This window comes from Columba livia, chromosome 5, assembly GCF_036013475.1.
Source record: "Columba livia isolate bColLiv1 breed racing homer chromosome 5, bColLiv1.pat.W.v2, whole genome shotgun sequence".
Taxonomy (NCBI): domain Eukaryota; kingdom Metazoa; phylum Chordata; class Aves; order Columbiformes; family Columbidae; genus Columba; species Columba livia.
This window is the reverse complement of record NC_088606.1, coordinates 11,953,229-11,975,889: the sequence shown is the minus strand read 5'-3', so window position 1 is coordinate 11,975,889 and position 22,661 is coordinate 11,953,229. Positions and strand designations below refer to the sequence as shown.

Here is a 22,661-nt window from a genome sequence, read left to right as displayed (position 1 = left end):
TACAAATTCAGACACCCTTCATGTTCTTTGTATATATCTGGACTCCACCCCCATCTCTCACCACCAGAGGCTGTTGTTGTCTTTTCTCATTCCTGTTTTTCTGCCTTGCATAGGAAATACTGAACAGGCACAGTGCACAAAATGTCTTGTATGTGTGGTTGCTAACCTTCTTTAAAAGAAAAAAAACTATGTGAAAGATAATCATGGTGTTTGTCATGAAAATCCAGAAATTAGTCATGAAAGTAAACTTTCTGTTTTATTGTGGCAAGGAATGAGAAACAACGTAAACTAATGTTTGGGCAGTTAAGAAAAAGTTCAGTGTAAATATGTTGCTGGCAACTAATTATTTTTAATACATGCTATTTGTGATTTAAATTTAATATTACAATATTTTCATCATCTCAACCCTGACTGTTCTTAGCTGAGTGGATTTTGGGTTGAAAATGGTCAAACCATGAGTGTTCATAGCATTGTAATTAGTAAACTTTGTGCTGTGTTCAGATGAGCAAGGGCTGGGTGCTGCCAGGCCTCCTGCTGCAGCAGGCACACACGAGCAGATAATGTTGTGATTTCAACCCCTGTGCCATGAGACAGTGTCCTGGCATTGCATCTGCGGTGTTAGTGGATTTTTTTAATGCGTCATGAAGTGGTGGTTATGTCTTAATAGCACAGCACCGAGAAAATAACATTGTGTTGAAATATTGCCTAAAATGTCAGCGCTACGTGACGTTTTGCAGTGGAAGTAGCACTGCAGGCACTTGTTCATAACAAGACCTGCAAGTTTCCCTCGGCCAGGGCGGGTGGTTGAGCTGGCTGTGCGTGTGCTGACTCAACGGAGCAAGTTTTTCTCTTCTCCTCTTGACTGCTTGTGAACGAACAACAGCAGATTCACAAGAACTCACAGTTGAAATGTAGCTTGAGGTTGCTCTTTCAAACTACGTGCAGCTGTGGTTCTTCAAGTCAGACTTTCAGAGCTCTCATGCCAACCAGGTGTTAAGTTGGTTAGAAACAGACCTGGTTTCTGAATGTCGGTGTGTGTACCCAGCGTGGGAGGGAATGCATAAGAATTTCTCTGGAGCGGTTGAGTAGACGACCTGATTCTGACCTGGGGGAACCTGGTGTCACCTTGGTGGACATTCCTGTCTGTCTGGGAATGGAGGTGTAGAAGGGTTGCTGGGGCAGGGGAGGAGGCGCTCAGAAGTGAAACCCAGGAGGTTCATGCATATGTCTACCCTACAAAGTGTTAATCTAGCTGCACAGTACGGTCTCATGATGTCAAGGGATTGGAGCCTGCTGCTTGAGCCTAGCTCCTCCCTTTTACATTTAATGATGGCTGGAAGAAAAATAATCAAGTATACTGGAAGAGAAACATTAATTAACTTTTAATTTAGGTCCAACGTATGCTGCTTAGTGTACTGCATGAAAGACTGAGTGTGCGGTATCTGTCATGTTATATAGGGGTGATGCATTGAATAAACAAGGAAAAGCCTTAGGTCTGATTGTGAAGATGGGGTTTTAACTCTGCAGATGGGTTTTGTATCTTGATTAAAAGCTCCAGATATGTGGTAAGTGACTTTTGTATCCATTTTGCATCTGAAATGACTTTCTCTGTAACTTGGTTTGTATCTGTTTTCTCTTAAGCCAAACTTGCACGGCGAAGTCAGGAGAGAGAGAATCTCGGCATGCTGGTCTGGTCACCTAACCAGAATCTGTCTGAAGCAAAATGTAAGTCTTTTCAAATACTTTTATTCCCCCTTTCCCTTACGTATATCACCACGAGAATGCAAAGTTGCCACTTTCAGTAGAGAGGTTATGTCTGTGACCTTTCCATTATGATCTGAAATTAATTTAAACATCGGAAAGAAGAAAAGCCTACAAAGCAATCCCCAGAAGAACTTTGTTTCCCACTGGGCAGCTGCTCAGAGCGCTGAATCCACAGAGGCAGGGAAACCAGGAGAAATGTGGCACACTTTCTTCCCTAGTATGAATTCTTTAAGGTACTTATCCATGGGCCTACACAATCTGCTTTTCTGCTGTAGAAGATGACAGAAATAACTGGGGAGAGCAAAATGAAAAGTATTTGGGGGATGAGGAATATATGGTAATTAGTAGTACCTTTTTCCCCACAAAGACACAAATAAAATCCACATCTGGAGCCCATGGAGGTTTAAATGGCAGAACAATTGCAGTGCCTTGGAATTCCACGTGAGGGCAATTACCAGCGCTCTGTGTGTGTCTGGGAACAAGTCTCTGTGCTGCTGCCAGATGGCAGAACTAGTGTTTGAAAGGTTTGTCTAGCTACAGTTCTCATGAATAAGTAGGACTCCTTGATTAAAGGGCTGCTGCTTGAATGCAGTAACTACACCTAAGTGCTTTTGGGGGAGGGAGCTGAACAGAGCTATTTTTGATTTTGTGTTTGTACTTTTTTTTTTCTTCCTTTCTGATTCTGGGACCAAGAATAAGAATCTTGCATTCCTGTTCCTCTGCAGTTGTGGTGGCACTGTTGAGTTAATATCTGGTTTTGCCCCAGACCCAAGAGCTAAGATGCATCACAAGACACAAATTAAGGCAGCAGAAACTGTGCACAAACTGGCTCTGTCATGAAAGGGCTGGGCTCCGCCCTGGGGCATTTGTTCCACTGAGCAAGTTGCCCCTTGAATTACAGAAGGATGATGGTACTATGATCTGCAGATAAAAAGGGCTTTCCAAGGATTGTGTCTGCCTTCTCTCCTACCAGTGGTGTCTTGTCTGCTCCCTGCTGGTGGTTGTATGGTGAACTAAATAAGACTGATGAGGACAGGGATATATTTAGTGTTTATCCACAGCTAGAAACTCTAAAAAGGTATGAAAGCAAGAAATTGTTGCCTCCACCAAAAGGCATGACTGTTCATGGGTCATCTGTGACATGGCATTCTTGTAGCTGCCTCCCGAGTCTGAGAGTCTTTTGAATCTTGGCTCAGCTTTGAAACATTTAACTTTTGCCTGATAGGAAACAGGTTTCTTGAACAGGGAAGAGGGAATGCAGAAGAAAAAGGAGTGAAGATACGTGGAATTGAGTAAAGTAACCTGTACCCAAATATTCTGTGGCAGTTGGCACAAAAATATACAAGGATATTATAGAGCATAAGAAGGATATAATACCTACTAAGAAGATGTCATGAACCTAAGAGGTAATTAAAACTGTAGCATGGCATCGTTAAATAAAAACTAGGTAGCAGTTGACTCTTGCCGGTACAATAAAAAAGTTGGGGAAAACAATATGAATATTAGAAGAGGGCAAGAAGAAATTTCTCGTAAGATTAAAAAATTTAGTGAGTGTATGCTCATTTGTGATTTCACCTTCCAAAAAAGATACAGAAGAAAAAAAAAATATTTCATATGGTATTTGGGGTAGAGAAATTGCATATATGTGCCATACATGACACACTGAGTATCTCCCAAGTGCCTAATCAATATAGAGGGATGCAGTTGTGAAATTGAGCATTTAGTAGTAGTAAAAAAAAAAACCCGAAAACCAACCAAACAAAAAAACCAAACCCAAAGCAAAACAAAAATCCAGCAAAACAAAGGAGCATTGGAAGAGGTGGCTGAGGGGACCTCGGGGTGACAGGAAAGCTCCAGCAGATGGGGAGAGGGCAGCTGTGCAGGGAATGAGAACAGGGTAAGAGTGGGCTGGTTGGTCATTGATTTGTCTTGTGTCAGTTTGAGCTGACACTACCAAAAGGTATCAGTTATTCCTATCTCTGTGTGGCATTACTTAAAAATGAACTGTAAAAAAGTAATCCTGCTGAAGGTAGCTGCTTTTGTTCTTTTTGAGACTAGAAACTGATTGATCGGTAGAAATAACTTTATAGCTCTAATGTATTCAGCAAGCTGTTAGGCATTGATTTGCTACTGCATGAGAACCTGATTCAATCCCCCTTCCTTTCAAAAGACAGGAACCTCCTCCAAAGTACCAGTACTTACTAAATGTATTACAAGCAGAGTTCTCTAATCAGTTTTATGGTTTATGAAGAACTAACATCAGGGGACAAGAGGTCTCTTCAGCTGATCTCAAGTTCACTGACAAGTCTTGGCATTGTTGACAGTGAATCATAATTAAATGGGGTCCCTGGGGATGTGTAAGAGAACTGTTGATGATCAACATTTCTATCAGTGGTATGGGAATTGATACAGAATTGCTTTGGAGAGAAATTGAGGATGAACCACAGACTGACAGGACAGTAAATAAAATGGATGCTACCGATAGTCTTGTAGAGTGCTTTGGGTCTTGTCCTAACTTGAACTGATGCCAACGCAATGGGCTCTTAATGACCCAAGTGCAGGCTTCTGAATATTGGTACTGAAAGCTCTGGCTTTATCTTCTGCATCAAGTCTGATGTTTGGAATGAAGTGACTTGGAGAGCAATTTTGGGGACATAGTGGGCAGGTAATTTGACAAAGCTTCCTGGCGTCCTGTGTGACCCAATGGATGGGAGTGTAAAGAGAGAGAGTCACTGGAATGGTTTGCTGCCCCTGCACTCAGTAGCATTCATGGAAAAGAACCTCAGAATAACGGCTTTAATGTTGAAAAACTGAGAAATGGATTGAGACAGGAGCTACTGAAACATTTTGGAAAGTGGAGATGAAGCAAACTCCATCTGTTTAGCTTACTGAAGAGAGACTGAAAGGGGACTATTGTCAATTATTTTCTCAAAGGGAAATTTTGACATAATAAGAGATGTGTAATACAAATAAGAGGCTGCAAAATAAGTCCATGTGGACTGAAATGAAATGCCTGAGTGCGTGTAGGTTTTTTATGATTGACTATTGGAAGTTATCCAGGGAAGTGATGGATTCTCTGTTTCTTGATGCCTTTTTAAACCATGAATTATGTGGTGTGTGTGTTATCCTTGGTGGGGGGAATCATTGGCAGTGTAAAATGGCAAGCAGGAAGAGCTGTGGTCTCTGGGAGGTTGATGTAGCCCCTTGGGCTGCAAGTACTATGAACCCTGGCTAGCACATCCATTCTTAATTTTGCTGTTCAGGCTGAGGTGTGGGTGAACAAATCCTTCCAATCAGCAGCATGTTGGTACCTGTGTCTGGTTACTTTCATTTGTACTCCAAAGCCTTTAATTCATCCTGTGCCTGTTCTTGTGGTGAACTCTTTTCAAGTCATAGGATTCTTCTCTGTTCCTGTGACTGTGGCTCAACATGAAAACAGAAATTAGTGCAGCACCAGTTAGCTCTCTGCCCGGGGTGAAGTGGGAACTCTTGTGAGCAGGACAGTTCTGTGCAATCAGTGGAGCTCTTGGAAGTTGCCTCCAGTAAAGGTGAATCTGTGCTACAAAACATGATGAGCAAATCTGTGGGGATGCTCAGGGTAATGCACACTGATGGGCTGGCCAAGCTGGCGGAGGTTCTTGGAGGGTCCTCTATAAGCTGCTGAAATGAGTCCTGGAAAGACCAGTGTGTCAGCCAGGACCTGGTGGGTATCTGCATGCCTGATGCTCTAGGCTCATACTGTTAGTTCAAGCTTGTTTGGGTCCCATGCACCCTACATGCTGGAGCAATGTTTTAATCATGTTGGAGAAACCTTTTGCCTGGGTGCCATGAAATGATGGATGTGGTAGAGAAGACGAAAACAGAAGTATGTGTTGGCACACTGATCACTTTTTTTATCCTGTGCCTTGTTAACCATTAATCCTGGGTACAAAGCACTGACTGCCTTGCTCATATACTGTCGGGGATTGGCTCAAGGAGCACAGACATGAGTCCACCAAGCAACTGTACGAGCAGAGCCCATTTTAGTTGACACAAGTAGGCCTTAGTTAGCTTGTCTATTAGGCCGTGGGAAAGGGGGGAACGGAAAAGTACTAACTAAGGCAGGGTCAGGATATTTTTGAAGAGATAAGAGTCAGAAGAATGTGGGATGCGCATAGCTAGCTAAACCCAAGTAGGTGGAGTAAGTAAATGTGCTTAGCCTATTAAATAGAGACAAGTATGCATAATTATGGTATTTGGTATAAATGCACGCTATCTCGGGCAATAAAGTTGAAGTATGCTTTATCACTCATATTGAGTTGGCTGCATTTCTTCCTCCGTCCGCTCGGGTCTGGAACTCTGATGGGATTTCTCTCGGCAATATACCAAAGTGGGCAGCTGCCAGCATGTTCCGTATCTACTTCCGGACTTCTGCCTTTGAGGGGTCACTTGCATAGCAGTTGCCACCATTAGTGAGTAGTTTACAAAGCCTTTTTTTGAAGAAAGAAATTTCACTGTGCAGTTACCAAACATTTGGACTTAAAATAATGGTGCTCCCCTTCCAGCTCTGCTCCAAATACCCGGTGTGCTGTGGCTGGTGTCGCACCTCTTACAAAGGGCTTGCTCTTAAAGTGACACTCCTGAGAGACACTCTGAGTACATGGTGCACAGAGGGCAACTGTTCTGGCTGTGCTGGGGCACTGTCATGGAGGGTGGGGAAGGAGACAGAGGAGGAGTGAGGTCTTGAGCAAGGTGACATTGAGGAGTGGGAACAGCTAGATGGAAAACAGGCATCTGCTCTCCTTAGTGGCAGGTGTGGAAGGTGGGGGGGGCAAATAGTGAAAAATGCATTGTAATGATGCTGTGGAAATCCTGCACAGGATAGAGCTGGGCCAGCATGAAGCTATTAATAAACCAGTGGTGTCTCTCTGTGCCAGGTACGCCAATGGGTGGAACCATAAAAATGACATTGGGTTTGTTTAGCAATGAGCAAGTGCTGGCATGCTGCAGCTGCCCAGAAGTGAGGGATGGGAACCAGGCGGGAGGATGGGATGTGCTGATTGCTTTTATGCATCTGCAGTTCAAAGGTGAACTACAAGAGGAGAAAGATGTATTGTTTTGCTAGTGATAAGCTCTGTTTTGAAAGTAATTTTTCTTTTCCTAACAAAATACATGTGGCTGCTAGATGGGAGTTCGTTTCTCACTGATGTCTTGGTGGGCGTCTCCAGTGGATTTATGGGGTGTCACTGAAGAGGCAGGTGCTGTCCCAAGTACCTATGGGACAGTGGCTTGTGGTCTGCAGCAGTCCCCTGGTGTTGCAGTGCTGCTTCTGTTTGACCTGGTTGATCGGTGTGCCAAATTTGGACGCTCACCAGTTCTTCCCTCTGTTACCCCGTGGCATCTCTTCCTGCAAGGCTGCAGCTGGCTCCCTGCTCTCTGTTATGTACGCTTTGGTGCACTTGGAGAGAACTGAGACAGCCTCCTTCCCCCTACAGAGGGGGAGGTAGAAGTGCCCAGGGGACGTGGGGACAGAGGAATGCCAGAATTAGGTAAAGCAGCGACTGCACAAACATCCTCGTGATGTGCTTGGCCAAACCTCATGGGAAGGGTCCCTAAATGTGCTGCAAAACCTGATGCTGGGAAGGCAGCAATGTGCCAGCTGAGGCTCAGATGGAGGAAGAAGTGCTGGTTGCTATGGTTACTAAGGATATTAACCCTGTGGTGTCTGGATGGGTGAGGTTTAGTTAACTGTGCCACAGGCTGGGTAACGGTTTGGGAGTGTGGAACAGTGGTGCTCCACCCTAAGAAGCTATGAGTTGGCGTTCAGGATCTCAAAAGCCTATGTCCCAACCAGGTCTGTAAGTGTGTCCTGGTCTTGAGTGTGTCAACTGCTGCCTTTGGGTGGGAATGACTTTTGGTAGCTGTCCTCTGTCATGAAGGTGAGGTGAATCCCAACATTTCTGAGAGCAAATTTCAGGTTTAAGTGGCAAGAGTCTGCCTCCAGCTGTACAATGGTTCAAGGGATGATCTTTGCATAGAACAGGCTATGATTATTCTTAGTTTTCTCTTTTAAAGGGGATGTTAAACAAGCTTGGAAATCATCTTTGAATTTTCTAACTTAAAATGACTGCTAGAGTAGAAGACAGGTCTTCTCAGGTTGCTGAGTGTGTCTGATCATGCTTTGTGTGACAAGTCTCTGTTTTCAGTGCGTAGCTGAGCCGTAGCTGTTTTAAGAAGGGTGTCTGCTAGGGCATATCCTTTCTCCTTCAGCACTTATTTTGGCCTGTGAATTCTGTGGGCATACAACTCCATCTATCATCATCAGTATGGTGCCCTAGCAATAAATAAATGTGAGTGGAAAACCACAAGTGGGAAAGAGTGTTGATCTTAAAATCTCCCCTTTAGAAAATGAAGCCCCTGTTTCAGAGGATGCTTTTAAACTGGAAGGGATTAGTGCTTCAGAGGTACCCGAGAGCCACCCCTCCCTGGTGCACAGGCACCCCTGCCTGGGCAGTAGCAGTGGGGGAGAGGATGTACCCCAGTGTGTATTGAGCATCAGCAAATCTGCTTTTTAGGTCCCTCCTCTCCATCATGCTGTAAGCAGGATCCTTGAAACAATTGGAATTGTGGTTTTATTTTTGGTCCCCTCTTCCCTCCCTGTAATTTCTGTGACCTGGTTTATAACACAACCCCATGAAAGGTTGTGTTGGTGCTCAGAGTGCAGCAACCATGGGCAGGGATGGGACAGTGGGAGCTGTTTAGGCTTTGCCACCAGAGAGAAGAGTACTGTTGAACTCTTAGCTGAGCTCATACTTTTCTTTTTTTTTGGTGATTTAACTGCTGTGGAAGGTTTTGGAAGATGGAGTGTATGTATTATGTATTGTGCTTTTCTTGCTTGGAGTTTTTCTGCTTGTTTGTGTCTGAGTGTTTTTGTTGAGGTGTGGGTTTGTTTTTTGTTACTGTTGTGGGTTTTTGTGGTGTTTTTTGTTGTTGGTTTGGTTTTGTTTTGGTTGGTTGTTTTTTTTGGTCATAGGAATAGTGTTAGCCTTAAAAAAATAGGTGCCAGGTAGAGTCTAGACTTTCGGTTTTTGAGAGGTGGACTTCAGGGGTTATAATTGTGTGAAGCTAGCTGTGTGCTTTTAGTCACCCAAGTGAGGATAGAAAACCAAACCAAAACAAAAAAACCCCCAAACCAACCAAAAAATACCACCTCATGATCTTGCTGTTTGTATGTGCTCCTTTCCTAGAAATACCAGTTTGTTGGCTGTCCAAGTGACAGCAAAAAGGATTAATGGAAAAGAAGAATTGGGTTTATGTTTATCCCTAATCCAAATTCCATGTTCTGCAGTGAACCTGGCAGCTGTGAAGCTTAGATGCAAATACAGTAGCTGAAGAATGCAACTCTCTGAATTTAGAAATGAGAGAACTGGTGTTTAATTTAAGATTCTGTTTGAGTTTAGCTGTAGAAATAATATAGTCATGGCCACTTCTCCCAGCAGCTGCTGTTGCCGCACTTCAAAAAATGCTCAAAAGATGAAGGGATGCATTTTTTCATTTTAGCTGAAGCAACTTTTGATGCTTATAGTAGCAATATTGTGAGCAGCAAGCTCACAATACGAAGCTTCAAAGGCAATGGGTGTATCCCAGAAATGGCTGAGTTGCCTCAAACTTAGCTGCAGTTTCCCCTTTGTCATCTGCTGTGCTTGTTGCTGTTGCAATGCTGTGTGGAAATCTCACAGCAGCTCTTTCATCATTATTGCTGCAGGTTGATATTTCTGGATCCTGAATGCATATTTAAATTAAGATGATATTTTAACCCTTTCACAGCAGTGTTTTGTATTGGAGCTGGGAAAGCAATTTGGTTTGAAAGGACTAGGGTCTGTGTTCGGGATGGATTTCACCCAAGGTACAGTGGATTGTGTTGGTGTCTGTGTTGGTTTTTTTAGCAAAACCAAACCATACCAAAACCCCAACAACCCACAAGCAGAAGTCCTGAAGGAGAGAATGTACTGGAGAGTATCCAGGAAAAGAATATCTTATCTAAGGCAGCTGTGGTACCCTGGAGGAGTTTTTGCTGCTGTGCTGGGAGGGCAGGGGGCACATGGGATTGATGGGTGACAGTCATGAATTTCCCTGTGTGCCTTGTTCTCTCCTGCCACCTGTTTGTTCCTCCTTTTTACTGCAGCGTGGAACAGGCCATCTCTGACCGTGTCGATGACCCAGTTTGAAAATGCCGTCTGCCACTACCGTTGCTGCTGCGGGAACTGAACTAACGCTGGCACTGGGAAAGAGCTGTTCTCCTGAGAGGAGTTTAGAGACAGGATGATGTGAATGTAATGGAGTGATGATAGCTGTGTTAAGAGTTACCCTGGCAGCGAGCCTTGATCTGCAACATGTCTGGGAGCAGACTTAGCCAGCCCGATAGGCGCTTTGTGAGTTGTAGGACCAGTATGACGAGAACTAGCAGGCTGCAGCTACCCCGTGCTGCTTGGAGCCAGCCCTGGGATGAACGGACTCAGTGTGCTCTGGTCTTGCTGGTCTTGGTGGGAACAACAGACTCGGAGCATTTCAGAGGACTAGGTCTTTTTTCCCTGACCACTTGTCTCTTACTGTAGCTGTGAGAGGAAGAAGAAGAAAGAAAGGGATTGGAGGGTAACTCTCTTTCTCTCCTTACAGCAAGGTTAGTCAGCAACTGCAGCGACGGGAAGCATGTTTATAGGGATGTGATGGGAGCTGTGAACAGGCAGGGAGGAGCTCTTGTGGGCTATGTTCTCCACTGAGGCATGCGCAAAGAGGTCATGGTCATAACTGCTTGCTGAGTTCATATGCTGCTGAGTGTGACCTTTACAGAGGTGCTAGTGCAGGAGGCAGAACAGCTAGGCTTTCTCAAGAATGTGTGCCAGAGCTTCCCTCACCATAATGTGTTTGCTGTGGCATTATATGCTCTAATTATTCTAGGAACCACTCCTGCTAATTATTTTTCCTGTAATCTTATTTGTGCACTCCATGTTAAGTTACTTTCCCCATCATGTGCTTCTCATGCAGATTCATATTATGATAGGGTAGTGGTGAATTTTCTAGCACTGCAAACATCAGTAGTAAAGCGTAATAAGTTCTCAGTGAGGACTGGGCTTCTAAATCTTGGCTTTAAAAGTGTGACCACTGATGCTCCAGGATCTAGTTAGAGACACTGGTTTATTGTAGACTTTTCCACTCAGTCTCTTAGGATCAGCTTTGAAGGCCGAAGGCCTGTATGTAATCCACGTTTCAGCATGTGCTGTGTGGGTCTGTAACTTGACTTTTTCTAAATTGACTTAATTTAATGTATTTTTGAATACCTTAATATCAGTCAACATAACACTAATACTTCTGTTTTGAGTCTACTATAGAGATTATACTTACTGTCCATGATCTGGCTGTGTAAGCTTGCTGTCTTTCTGCATAGACTGCTTGGTGGGGTCAAAAACACTTCTTTGCATCTCTTTGGTTTCAGACTTGTAGGAAGTAAGCAAGTGCAAGAATGGATGTGTTGAGTGTTAGTCCCTGCCTACAGTGGAGTAATCCCTGTGAGTTTGTCTGTAGGTAGCTTCTGATCTCTGGTGGAGAAAGGGCTCTTCACCTAAACCTGTTTATTGTCCAGGATCTCATGTTGTGTGGGGTAAGGTACTGGGAATTTCGTGAACTGCTGCACCTAAACCTGCAGTACGTGCTTGTTTGTGTTGCCTTAGTTTATGGCCTGCCTTATTAAGTGGTTAAGCAGCTGCTGAATCAAGCAGCCGAACTGTTCTTGCAGGAGGCTTGAGGAGAGGGCTGGGGCGGACAGCAGGGGCAGAGCCACGGCTGCTCTTGAGATAAGCTGTTCCCTTAGGCTGTGCAGCGCTCTGTGCGTTGGAAGTGTTTGTCCTGTCTCTGTTCTGCTTCCCACTAACTTGTTCACATCCAGCTGATGTGAAAGTGAGGAAAATGGGGTCTTTCAAAGCAAGTTGGATACCTATTTTTTTCATTCTTAGTACGCAGGTGCAGTAGTGCAGTGAGTGGAGTTATGGAAAGGCCATTGCCTTCTCAGAAGGGGAACAACCCCAAACATCTGAAAATAGGTTTTTAACTGTAGATGTAGAAGCAACAAAAGCATCTCAGTAATACTTCAGAAAATACAACTGAAGGATTAGCTCCTCTCTGACATCAAGCTGCCTCCATTTAGTCCCTATCATTGTTCATCTGATTTTGCTGGAAACAAGTTTCGTGCAACTTATTCACAAGTGCGGAGGCTGCCTGAGTTGCTGAGACTATTATGTTGCTCATACAGCTGGGCTTGGAAGTGAGGGGATTGGCTGCAAGAAATAACTGAAATAGCAAGTGGTGCTTTTGTGACCTGACCCACTCACCATTCAGGATCAGGGGGTTCTCCTGTGGCAGCTGCTGAGGAGCTGGATGTGGGTGATTACAGCTGGAGGCTGGCTGGCTGTCTCTCTCATCTGTGGCAGCTCCTGACTCTTGGCACATCTACTGAGGGCAGCTCCTCTGCCTGACTCTGACTTGTCTCCTTCCTTTCACTGCCTGCTGGCTTGCCTGATGCTTCCTTTCTGCCCAAGTGACATCCTTCCAGGAGGTAGCTAGGGGCCAAACCTGTCACTTCTTTTGCTTTTCTGTCCATTATAAAGAGGGTCAGCATGGCTTCTGTGCTTTTGTCACTGGCTTTATTATAGTTACAATAATAATGAGCTGTAATTTAACCTGAGGGCTTTTCTGCTCCCACACGCCTCTTGTGTGTGTGCCCTTATCCTGCACAAAGACCCCGTGTCGTGGAATAGTGGTTACCCGTGCTGTTTAGGAAACCTGGCTCTGATACAGTACTTTTGTTAGTTTGTATTCCTACTACATCAGGGAATATAACAGTTCTGGGTTTAGACATGAGCTTTCAGAATCTTGTGGAGGATGGAAAATGGGCCTTGTGGAAGGCTTCACCCTCTTTAGAGGTCTTGGAGTCTGGATATTCCTTGGTGTATTTTGAATCTGGTTGGCAGCAGGTTGCTTGACCAAGCTTTATGGTAGTCTGTGCTATTTTACAGACCAAGAATTTCAGCGTATATAGCATGACATGGATGAAATGTTCCGAGGTAGAGTACCAAAGCCTCGTATAAGACTGCTAGTAGTCTGAATCTCTGGTCTCCATACTGACTCTGATATCAGCGTGTGTCAAACTGTTTTTTTTGAATTAGTGAATCTGGCTTTTGGAAAGGATGCACTGGATCAGGCATTCTCAAGGAGAGCAATAAGAAAAAAATTCTGTAAGAAAATCTGCATGAGGGAGGTTTCTTCTCATCCAGGTTACCATCTCCTGCTGTGAAACATTTGATCAAGTTGTTTTTTTAATATATATTCTACCCCTTGTCACAACTGTATTGATAATGTTGCTACTTGCATTGCTTGGGCATGTTGCTGCCTGTAGTTGAAGTATATAATCTGAGGCTATAACCTGTCAGAGTTAACTCAAGCCATGGTTTGACAGCAGAATAAATCTGGCTTTAGGGCTCCTTGGACTGAATTGAGAGCGCTGTGCTGAATAATGCAAAGAGCTGTTGTGCTGTAAACTCACTTTGTTTGGGTGTGTATTCTGTGCATTTATCCTGTCTGTGGCTTCCTGTCTCTGTCTTGGAAGGTCATATGTGGGAATAAGTATTCCCTTTCTGCCAGAAGCTACCATGTGCTGGATTTATCAAAGAACCACAGAATAGTTTGGATTGGAAGGGACCTTCAAAGCTTATCTAGTCCAACCCTCCTGCAATGAGCAGGGACATCTCCTACCAGATCAGGTTGCTCAGAGCCCCGTCCAGCCTGGCCTTGAATTGTCTCCAGGGATGGGGCATCCACCACCTCTCTGGGCAACCTGGGTCAGTGTTTTACCACCCTCATTGTAAAAAAAATTTCTTCATGTCTAGCCAGAATTTCTTCTCCTTTAGTTTAAAACCATTACCCCTTGACCTGTCACAACAAGCCCTGCTAAAAAGTCTGTCCCCATCTTTCTTATTAGGCCCCTTTTAAATACTGTTATGTCCATGTATGGCCTTCATTAATACACCAACCCACACGTATACACACACCATGGTGAGCCTTTTCTTTATGTGTTAGCTGAGGGTGCAACTTTAGGAATGAGCATATGTTGGTAAAAGCTTTAAAAGCAACAAATGTCTACTAGCAAAAGACCTTTCCTCACAAACAGTTTAAAGTAGTTTTGGCAAGATATAAAAGCCTTTGCTAGATTTGTCAGTACACCTGTGTCTGCTGTACAGCTTTCTTGCTGGTATAGCAAAATCGAAAGGCAGATGAGTCAGGTCTTTAACCATCAGTAGACATTCAACTTTGGACTTGCCCTTAGATGCAGGCCATGCAAAGAGCAGTATTAAAAAAAAAAACAAACCAACTAATAATAAAAAGTGTGTGTGTGTGTGGAATTAGAGTTTCTTTTCTAGCTTATTAGTGTGCACTGCTTGGGTGGGGACTGGTTGCCTTTGTGTGAGAAAGGAAGCTTTTGGTAGGTATCAGAGCTTTTAAAAGGATAAATCTCTTTTATTCCTTGTTTTCTGCCCTCTGAAGCTGTGGTTTCCAGGTTCCAGGAGCAGCCCTTGCCTCACTAGTACTAGTTCACGTAGCCCTGTGTGTTCCTGCCCACCTGCTTGTCCTTTCGCTGTGCTGGGCTGGTGATAGGAGAGCCTGGGCCTGTCCCTCCTGTTAGGTGAGAGCATCCCCATGCTTTCAACCACCACTGCTCAGTGCTTGAATGGCTTCACTGCCACCTGGGTTGAGGGACCTAACGCAGCAGGAGGAGGTTGGTTGGTTTTCAGGTGGAACAGTTTCCCAGTCCGGCTCCCTGGGGGTCCAGGCAAATGTTTGTGCTCCCAGGTGGGAGGGGGTGGCTGGAGGCTGGGGGTGCCTAACATGGCCCTGCTGCCAAAAGAGACTTCGAATGCAATGACACCCTATGGTACTTGGTATGTAGATGAGATGATTTACAAGTAAAATTTGAGCTGCAGAGAGTTAAGTGGGTGGGAGGCTGAGAATATACTGTGGGTCCTGTGACTCAAGGTACCCTGCCCTGCTGCAGAGTATCTTCTCTTGCTCCTGTTCAAGTAAGTTTCTCCAGGTAAGGTTGGTTTTCCTTTGCCTTGCAGTTGCATCCAGACATTTTCCTCACCTGCTGCATATGCAGCAGGGTTGAGACCTAAGCCCTATTCTGCCTTCAGTTGCATGAACTGATTTTTAAGTAGTCTTTGTGCCTGTGTAATTAAAGCTCTCTCTTCCTAGAAACAGTGTTAAAGGGGCCGTATGCCTGCCCAGGTGGGTGCAGCACAGGGCACAAAACACGGCTGTGTTCCAGCTCTCTGTTCCTCTCCTGCCTGTGACACACATCACATCTTGTGAATAAGAGGAAACAGCTTTTCAGAGGCAGAAGACCCTTTTAAATAGGCAGGCTTTATTTTCTTTTCATGGAATCATAGAATACCACGTTGGAAGGGGACAACAAGCATCATCTGGTGCAACCTTTCTTTTAAGTGATTCTCCTCAGAAAAAGTGCTTTGATCTCTGCCTGCTCCCCCCTGCCTCCTGTTGCAGCTGGCTTTTGTTAGACACTTGTTGTCCAAACTCTTGTGCTTTTTGCAGCTTCCTCGCCTATGCTGGGACCACGAGGTGGCAGGATTGTTCCACTGATGCTGTGAGGACAGCAGGACAGCAATGCAGCTGCTCTTTTTTACAGCCAAGGCAAAAACTCTGCTTAGTTGTTTGTGTACTATTGTAATTGTGTTTTGAAATTGGGAAGAATTTCACATGTATGTGTCTAATCCATGCTTCTTATTTTCTTTATGTAACATTGATTTGTTCTGGATCTTGATTTTTGTATTTCCCCCCAACCCCCCTGTTCTTAAGGGTGATGAAGGGGAGGGGGAGATATACAGCAGCATCCAGAATTCCTCACAGGTTCCAGCATTGATCAAACCCTGTGAAGCACATTACTGAGGCTGTGAAGGCTGCTGCTTTTGTCCTCATTTCACCCCGTTCTGTCAGGCTATTGCATCACGTAATATGCAAAGTGTTCAGAGCTCCTGCAGTACCCCAGTAATAGGGGTGAACTGAGGTTGCAGCAACAGCTCTACCTCTGCATTCCTGTTGCTTTCTATAGGCTTTAGCACACTCCTTTCTGCTGCAAACCCTCCTTGGGGTCACTGAGTCCACTGAATATGATATGTTTGTGGGGTCATTAAGAAGCAATTTGGGTACAGGGGAGAAATTCTCCCAAAAGACTCACTCAAACGTCATTTACTCTGATCAAATGGTGATAAGGGGAATCATTGCTTTCAGGCATTTCTCTTTTTAGAGTTCCCTCACCCCCTGAAATTAATGCTCCTGTTTTACATCTCTCAAGTCACTGTTCTAGGATGCGGGACTGAAAATCAGCAATGCAGTTGTTTGCTTTTGTCTCTCCTTCCCTCTGTCAGCCAAGAGAGTCCCCTTTCTTTTGTCTCTAGTGATGAATTCTTGCAGGAAGATGGTTAGCAGAAGAAAAGAGCGTATGAGAAAGACAGCTGGAAACAAGACTACAAAATTCAGGGGACTGACAGCACCATTTTGGTCAGAAACTCTCCTCTCTAGATGGCAGGGAGGAAGCATCTTTCTTTGCTTCATTTTCCACTGCCCTCCATTTCCCTCGTCTCTTTGGCTGTTTTAGTGCTACACCCAGGGTCATTGGTCATCTCACTGTAGACCTCACTTTGTGTATTAGGGAGAGGTGTGTTTTGTCATCTGCACACTTTCTGCTTCTTTTTGCTGGTGACAATGTGTATGTGGGTCTCTGTTCCCTTTGCGTCCCCACCTTTTGTGCTACTTCTGCCTTCCTGAGCATGACTGGCTGTTGGAAGGGGCTCTCTGGGCCAGTCTTCGCTACTTTTTGGGTGCGGGGCAGACAGAGGTGTCCCGCTCACCCCCACACAGCTAAAATGAGTGCAAGAGTAATGCAAGTGCAATGTAACCAAATAGGTGAAGAAATACCAGTTTATGATTCTCTTCTCTGTTCCTCCCCCCATCTGGTTTCTAGTAGCAACAAGAGCTTTCACAGGAGCAATGCATCTCCCGTGTCACACGACTGTTCAAGCGTTGTTGTCTTTCTGGCCTGGTTTGTGCTTAAATATCGTTCTGGCATAGAGGAGTGAGGTGGGTGGGAGGGGAGGATGCTCTTGTTTGCCCTGTTTGGAGAAAAGTTACACTGGTAGAAAGAGTGCATGGTGGTGTAGCTTATGCTGGGAGAAACAGGATGGGATTGCTTTGCTGCTCCTCCTCTCTTCTGGAAAGCCACTGAGGGCCGTGCTGGCAAACTGTCTCTTCTGGTGTAAGCAGAGCTTTCCGCCCCAGGCTCCTCTGGCTCACAACTCTGATGTCTAAACAGATTGCTGGGTTACACGCTGAGCGTGACCAAATGCCACTGAAATGCAGTGGAGCAGAATTTCACGTGCCTGCTGCCCTGGGCTTGCTAGAGGTGCATGGGGAAGGCAGCGATGGAAGAGGGCGCTTATTTATCTGGTGTGGCATGTGAAGCATTAAGCTTATGGCAATTCCAGGCTTTACTGGTATGGGAGACTAAAGGGATCCTGTGATTCAGCTGGTATCTTGCTCTTTCTTGCTCACTTAATATGGAGGGGGATGGTAAAGAAAGAGCAATCAGAAAGATTGCTCAAGGGGCTGTCATACCTCTTAGATGGTGCAAGCATCAAAGTGAGTGAGCCTGCAATTAGCCAAGAAATGACAAGCAGAATGGGCTTGAATTGTCAGTAAGCAGGCAGGGAACAAGCCAAGAGTAGAGTACGATGATGTACTCCTTGTCCTTTATTCCTTCATCCACAAACACTCTTTTAGTGTATAGCAGGAGCATCACTGTGTGCTCCTCCTGGACAGTTTACTGCCTTATTGCCTTTTTCTTATTTTTGTTTTCTCTTCCTCCTCTGTAACAATGAGGTGTAACATTGAAGTGTTTCAGATCCCACTATGGCGAGAAATGCATTTTGCTTCCTTTCATAGTGTCTGATCACTCAAAGTCTACTGTTAGGCTCTGTGCTATATTGACTCAAAAGAAATACTATTGATATGGGGGAACCTTGCTAATGTTCTTGCTTAGGAGAGAGAATATTGTAATGATTTTTTTGGGGGGTGGGGAGCAAGGGGAAGGAAGTATGTTTTCATTGCTTATAGCATCTGGCGTAAGAAATGTAATATGCTGGAAAGGAGAAGGACCTCATCTCTTCTCTGTATCTATTAAAGGATAAGATGCTGAAGTCAAATCAGGAACTGTAGATCTTTCCACAGTGAAAGCGAGCTAGTTAATGCAGCAATACTTAGCATTCAGGAGCTTAATTCAGCCTTGAACTTCAGAGAATTTAGTTCCTTGCCCTCCTTCTTCCTTCACCTCCCCCTCAGACAAAATATATAACACTGCATGTGCAGTACCTGTCCTAAGGAAATCGAGAACAGTTAGCTGAAGTACAGGAAAATACCCCACTTAGGGTTTAGAGGCAGCCTTTGTTTTTGGTGTGGTTATAAAATCTGGAAGCATCTGATGTCGCTCTTCTGCCCACAGCCTGCTGATGTTCCCTGCCCTCTTTGGTGTGTGTGGGGAGGAGGCAGTTCCCTTCTCTGTCACTGTTTCCCCTGTGTGGTCCTCCTGGATCATGTTCTCACCTTGGGGTGTGGTTTTGCAATTTTTTTTTAGCTGATTTTCAAGGTTTCTACCCTTTGGTAACCATCAGGATGTTCAATTAGGCAATGCAGTGATTTCAGCCTAAGAAATTTCTATCACTTCCACTGTCAGTACAACTACTTTATTATGTTTCCCTTGTGCAAGAAAAGGTTGTTTGTAAGAAGGGATAGTTTTCATCCCAGTTTAGTATGGTCCTTAGAAACAATATGTTGATTTAGACAGATGCATTTGTGCTGCTGGGGTGCAAATGAGTGACTGTGGCCACACCTTTCTCCAAAGGGCTAATACAACTTGTACTGAACACATCTAGGATGTGGTCCAACAAACAGGTCTGTCAGCCCCTTGTGAGTGCCTGTTGTGTGCAGGTGGGAGCTTGGAAAAGCAAGAACCTCATGGAGTGCCCTTGCTGATGTGGAACTGTCTGTATTTACTGCATGCTCTTCTCCTGCCACAACTTGTGGCTGTATTAGTGTTCTCATGGACACTTCCATGGCACTTAACAAAACCCTTTTTTGCAACACCTTTGTTTGAAAATTAACTAATGCATCTCCTTTCCAAATGAAGGATCGGCATTGATATAAAATCTCATATTGTCTAGTAAGAAGGGATGTTTACTTTAAGTACCTAGATTAAATTTCTTTGTATTGATGACAAGCTGAAAATAAGAGGCTGTTGCTCTCCTGCTCTGCATTTTCTGATCTATCCTCTGTTTTCCCAATAACTTTTGGGTTTATTGCTTAGTTTGCTCAGCTGAAAGAAGAACTGAGGAGTGTCCCAATTTGAAAGACTTTAAGAAATGCTGTGTTATTAGATGCCAAAGACCCCGTGCGAGAGTTCTGATAAAGACAAAAAACATTGGAGAAGTACGTTTGAGAGCTGAAGTTAATCCTAAGGCCCAGATGGTGGGAAATGTGGCTTCCCGAGCTGCAGAGCGCACAGAACAGTTTCCTTCCAGGGTGCTGCGCATGTTCCCCATCAGTCGGGTGCTCAGCACAGGAATTTGCGTCCCTCCTTGGGTATCTGCAGAGAAGGAGGGGGGAATGATTTTTGAGTTCATTGCGAAGTGACTCATCTTTAAGTCCAAAATTTTTATAAGAATGAGAATTCTGGCTCTGTGTACCGGTTCTAAGCCTTTCAGGGTACTGACACCTTGGGGATCCTACAAGACAACCAGTGCTTCTAGCATCATCTTCTCCATTAGATGAAGCAGGAATCTCACCTTTTAGCTTCTATTCTTTTCCAAGGGTGTCATTAACATTACAGTGAGTTTAATAATGACCAAGCACAAGGGCACAGACTTCAGAACACTACCACTGGTGCTTTGATCTAGTCCTCTCAGTGGGAGCTGATAGATATAATACAAGCTCAGTCATACTGAAAGAGACATATTGGTTTTAGTCCCATTTATACAAAATATAAGTCCTTTGGACATCTTCATATTGTAAAGGTTAAGAGCTTGTGGGGGCTTAATGATATATAGAGATGGGGTTTGGTCCAAGATGAAAACTGCTGAGGCATAAGGGCTGAAAAAATTGCCAAGATATCTGCAGTGGTTGTGCAACACCAGGAGTCTGGCAGTATTGGAACATATGGATTGTGTCTGGGGGGTTTTGTTCATAAGAAACCAACTGTTTTGGGGGATTTATTTTTTAAAGGTAGCTGAGACATTCATGTCTACAGTTTTGGTGACATATAATGTTATTATATGTATATAATATTCTGAGATGTGTGGAGGATGCAATGACCATGACTGAAGTCAGAGCTGCAGTACTGGGTTTTAGACTGGGAAGAAGAGAAGATATATATGAAATGCTCTCATGCCTTCTCTTTGTTTTTCAGTGGACGAATATATTGCCATTGCTAAAGAGAAGCATGGATACAATATGGAGCAGGTAACAACCTTTTGAATAGTTTATTTTAAAATCTTTTTCAGCAGGTATTAAGACATGACTTAAAGTGCCTGCCTAGAACTGCTTCTTCTGTACCATCTGTTTTCTCCTTTCCCGCTTCTCCAAAGCCTGACTGTTCCTAGTTGTACCCTGTGCCCCAGGGATATGGAGTTCATCCCTAGTTTTACATCAAGTGTGAAAAGAAGAAAAACAAAACCATTGTAATTCTAGTGGAGTTTGGACATGAGTATTTTGCTTCCTATGGTGACTATGTCTTGAACACTTTCAGAACCCCTAAATAACATTAAAAAGATTGGCTTGTCTTTGGACAGCTGCCTGATTGCATTGCAGTTTCCAGTCGACTGCTTCATCTCTGCTTCATGGATGTCTTTGCAGTTATTAATGAGCTATTGAACCATTATATGCTTTTCTGAAGCAAACCAATATCTCTGGTTAATTACCTTAAACCCATGCTGAAAATCATTTTGTATTTCGTTAGATGAGCACCTCAGATGTTGGTGTGGTAGCAGTGGATGAGGTTAGCTGGTGCCTTTAGCCGAGGAATGGAAATCCTGGTCTGAGGAGCAGACCTCTCCTTTATTCCACATGGTCTAGGGCTGGGTGCTAATCTTCACCATGTAAATAACATCAATTTCAACAGGGAGACAAGTAGACCTGTGCCTGGGAAGCACTTCTGAATTCTGTGGAGTTTCCTCCTTGCCTGGAAAGGGAAGGTGGGGAGTTTCATGACTTACTGTATTGGCAAATCACGTGCTGTCTCTATGGAGGGCTTCTGTGCAAACTTGAAAGTTAATGAAATTATTTAGGTAAAGGCCATGAGCACAGAAACCAGTGATTTGAATGGGCAAGGGTTTCTATTTAAATGACCCTGCTGTTGTCTTTGAGTCAGACTTTCAGTGGTTGGTACTCACGCTCAAAATGACTTCTTGTAGAACAAGAATGTTGAAGTTGAGATAGCCAACAAAATTTCCAGCAAATCCAGGAATGATCAGACTTGATATTTATAGTTTTTAAGAGCAGGAAACAGAAATAAAAGGTACACGAAGACACCAAAAGGCTGCAGACTTCAATGAAAATAAGGGTGGTACCTTGCATTTCACTTGGGAGGCATATATTCTAGTATTGGATATTGTGGGTATTATTTGCCAAAAGAGATGGTCTCAGGGTAATAAAAATGGATTTCATTATTTTAGTGGAGAAGTGTTGTTTGGAGAGTGAAGACTGATCAAAATGAAGCTTGCAAATTTTTAAAAAACACTGAATTCTTCTGTTTTGCAAAATTTAGATTTGGCTAACAGAGATTTGCATTCATTTTCATGTCAGAAATGCAGACCTCCCACTCATGCCTTCAAGTCTTTCTCCCAGTTTTTCTCACTTCCTCTGTGTCTGGAAGTTATGGGAATTGCCATACCAGGATGTCAAGTGGCTGAGCAGCTTGTAAAAAATGTCCCTCCTTCTAAAAAATTTCTCATTCCTTCCCTAGTACTCTCACGTAATACTCTGGAGTTAATATTCCCACGTCCTTTAGGATTTCCTAGACAGCTAAGCGAGGCACTTCCAGGAATAACTGGAGAGGTTCTATCTTGTGTCACTCTGGAAGGCATGTACTCACTTTGTGTCACAGGGTCAAGTGTCAAGGCTTTCAAATCAGGATGACTTGTTGTGCCACCAAGGGACACTTCTCAGCAGGTATTGTCAGGGTTGCTGTGGGCTGGGTAACTGGACAAGCCGATGTGGACTCCCTGGAAGCCAGTCACAGCTTGCTTCAGCATTTGGCCACTGTCTCTGGGCTTTGCTGGCCAAAGTGGCCCTTTCTTACACATGCCTGACAGCCATTCTCTTTGGACCCCTGTGCAGGTGGCTTGGCTGACAGTCATCACGCAGAGATTCCCCATTCTTCTGTCTGTGCCTCCTGCCCAAAACCTACCTTTGCAGACTAAGACTTGCCAGTTTGTTGATGGGAGGGACGAGCTGCCTGGCAGGGTGGCTGGGGCACGCACCGGCACTCCTCTGTGCAGCAGCTTTACCATCCAGCTGGCTGCATCTGCGCCGCTCGTGGCTCCCATAGCTCTTTCCTTTCTCTCCCTGTGCCTGTGGCCGAACGCCCTGCTGTTGGCTGGAGAATCGGGGCTGTGCTGGGGCGAGTCCCTGCAGCCTCGCCAGGTCGAGGGCAAACGCGCTTCAGCTGGTGTGGGCAAACTGCAGTAGGTGGTTGTGCTGAGCTGTGGCAGTCACAGGCTTTTGGGAGCATGGCAGCAAATCTGGCT

General features: G+C 44.4%; 1 protein-coding gene across 2 annotated transcripts in view; it reads left to right on the top strand.

Annotated features, from left to right (window-relative positions):
• The window catches only part of RCOR1 (REST corepressor 1), an 84,843-nt gene that overhangs the window by 40,459 nt on the left and 21,723 nt on the right, over positions 1 to 22,661 (top strand). Inside the window, exons 3-4 of one of the 2 annotated variants that reach the window (XM_065063440.1) lie at positions 1,642 to 1,725; positions 20,324 to 20,376. In XM_065063440.1, coding sequence (XP_064919512.1) covers positions 1,642 to 1,725; positions 20,324 to 20,376 — 137 coding nt within the window. The remainder of the gene's footprint in view (positions 1 to 1,641; positions 1,726 to 20,323; positions 20,377 to 22,661) is intronic. The other variant, XM_065063441.1, reaches the window with a different exon arrangement.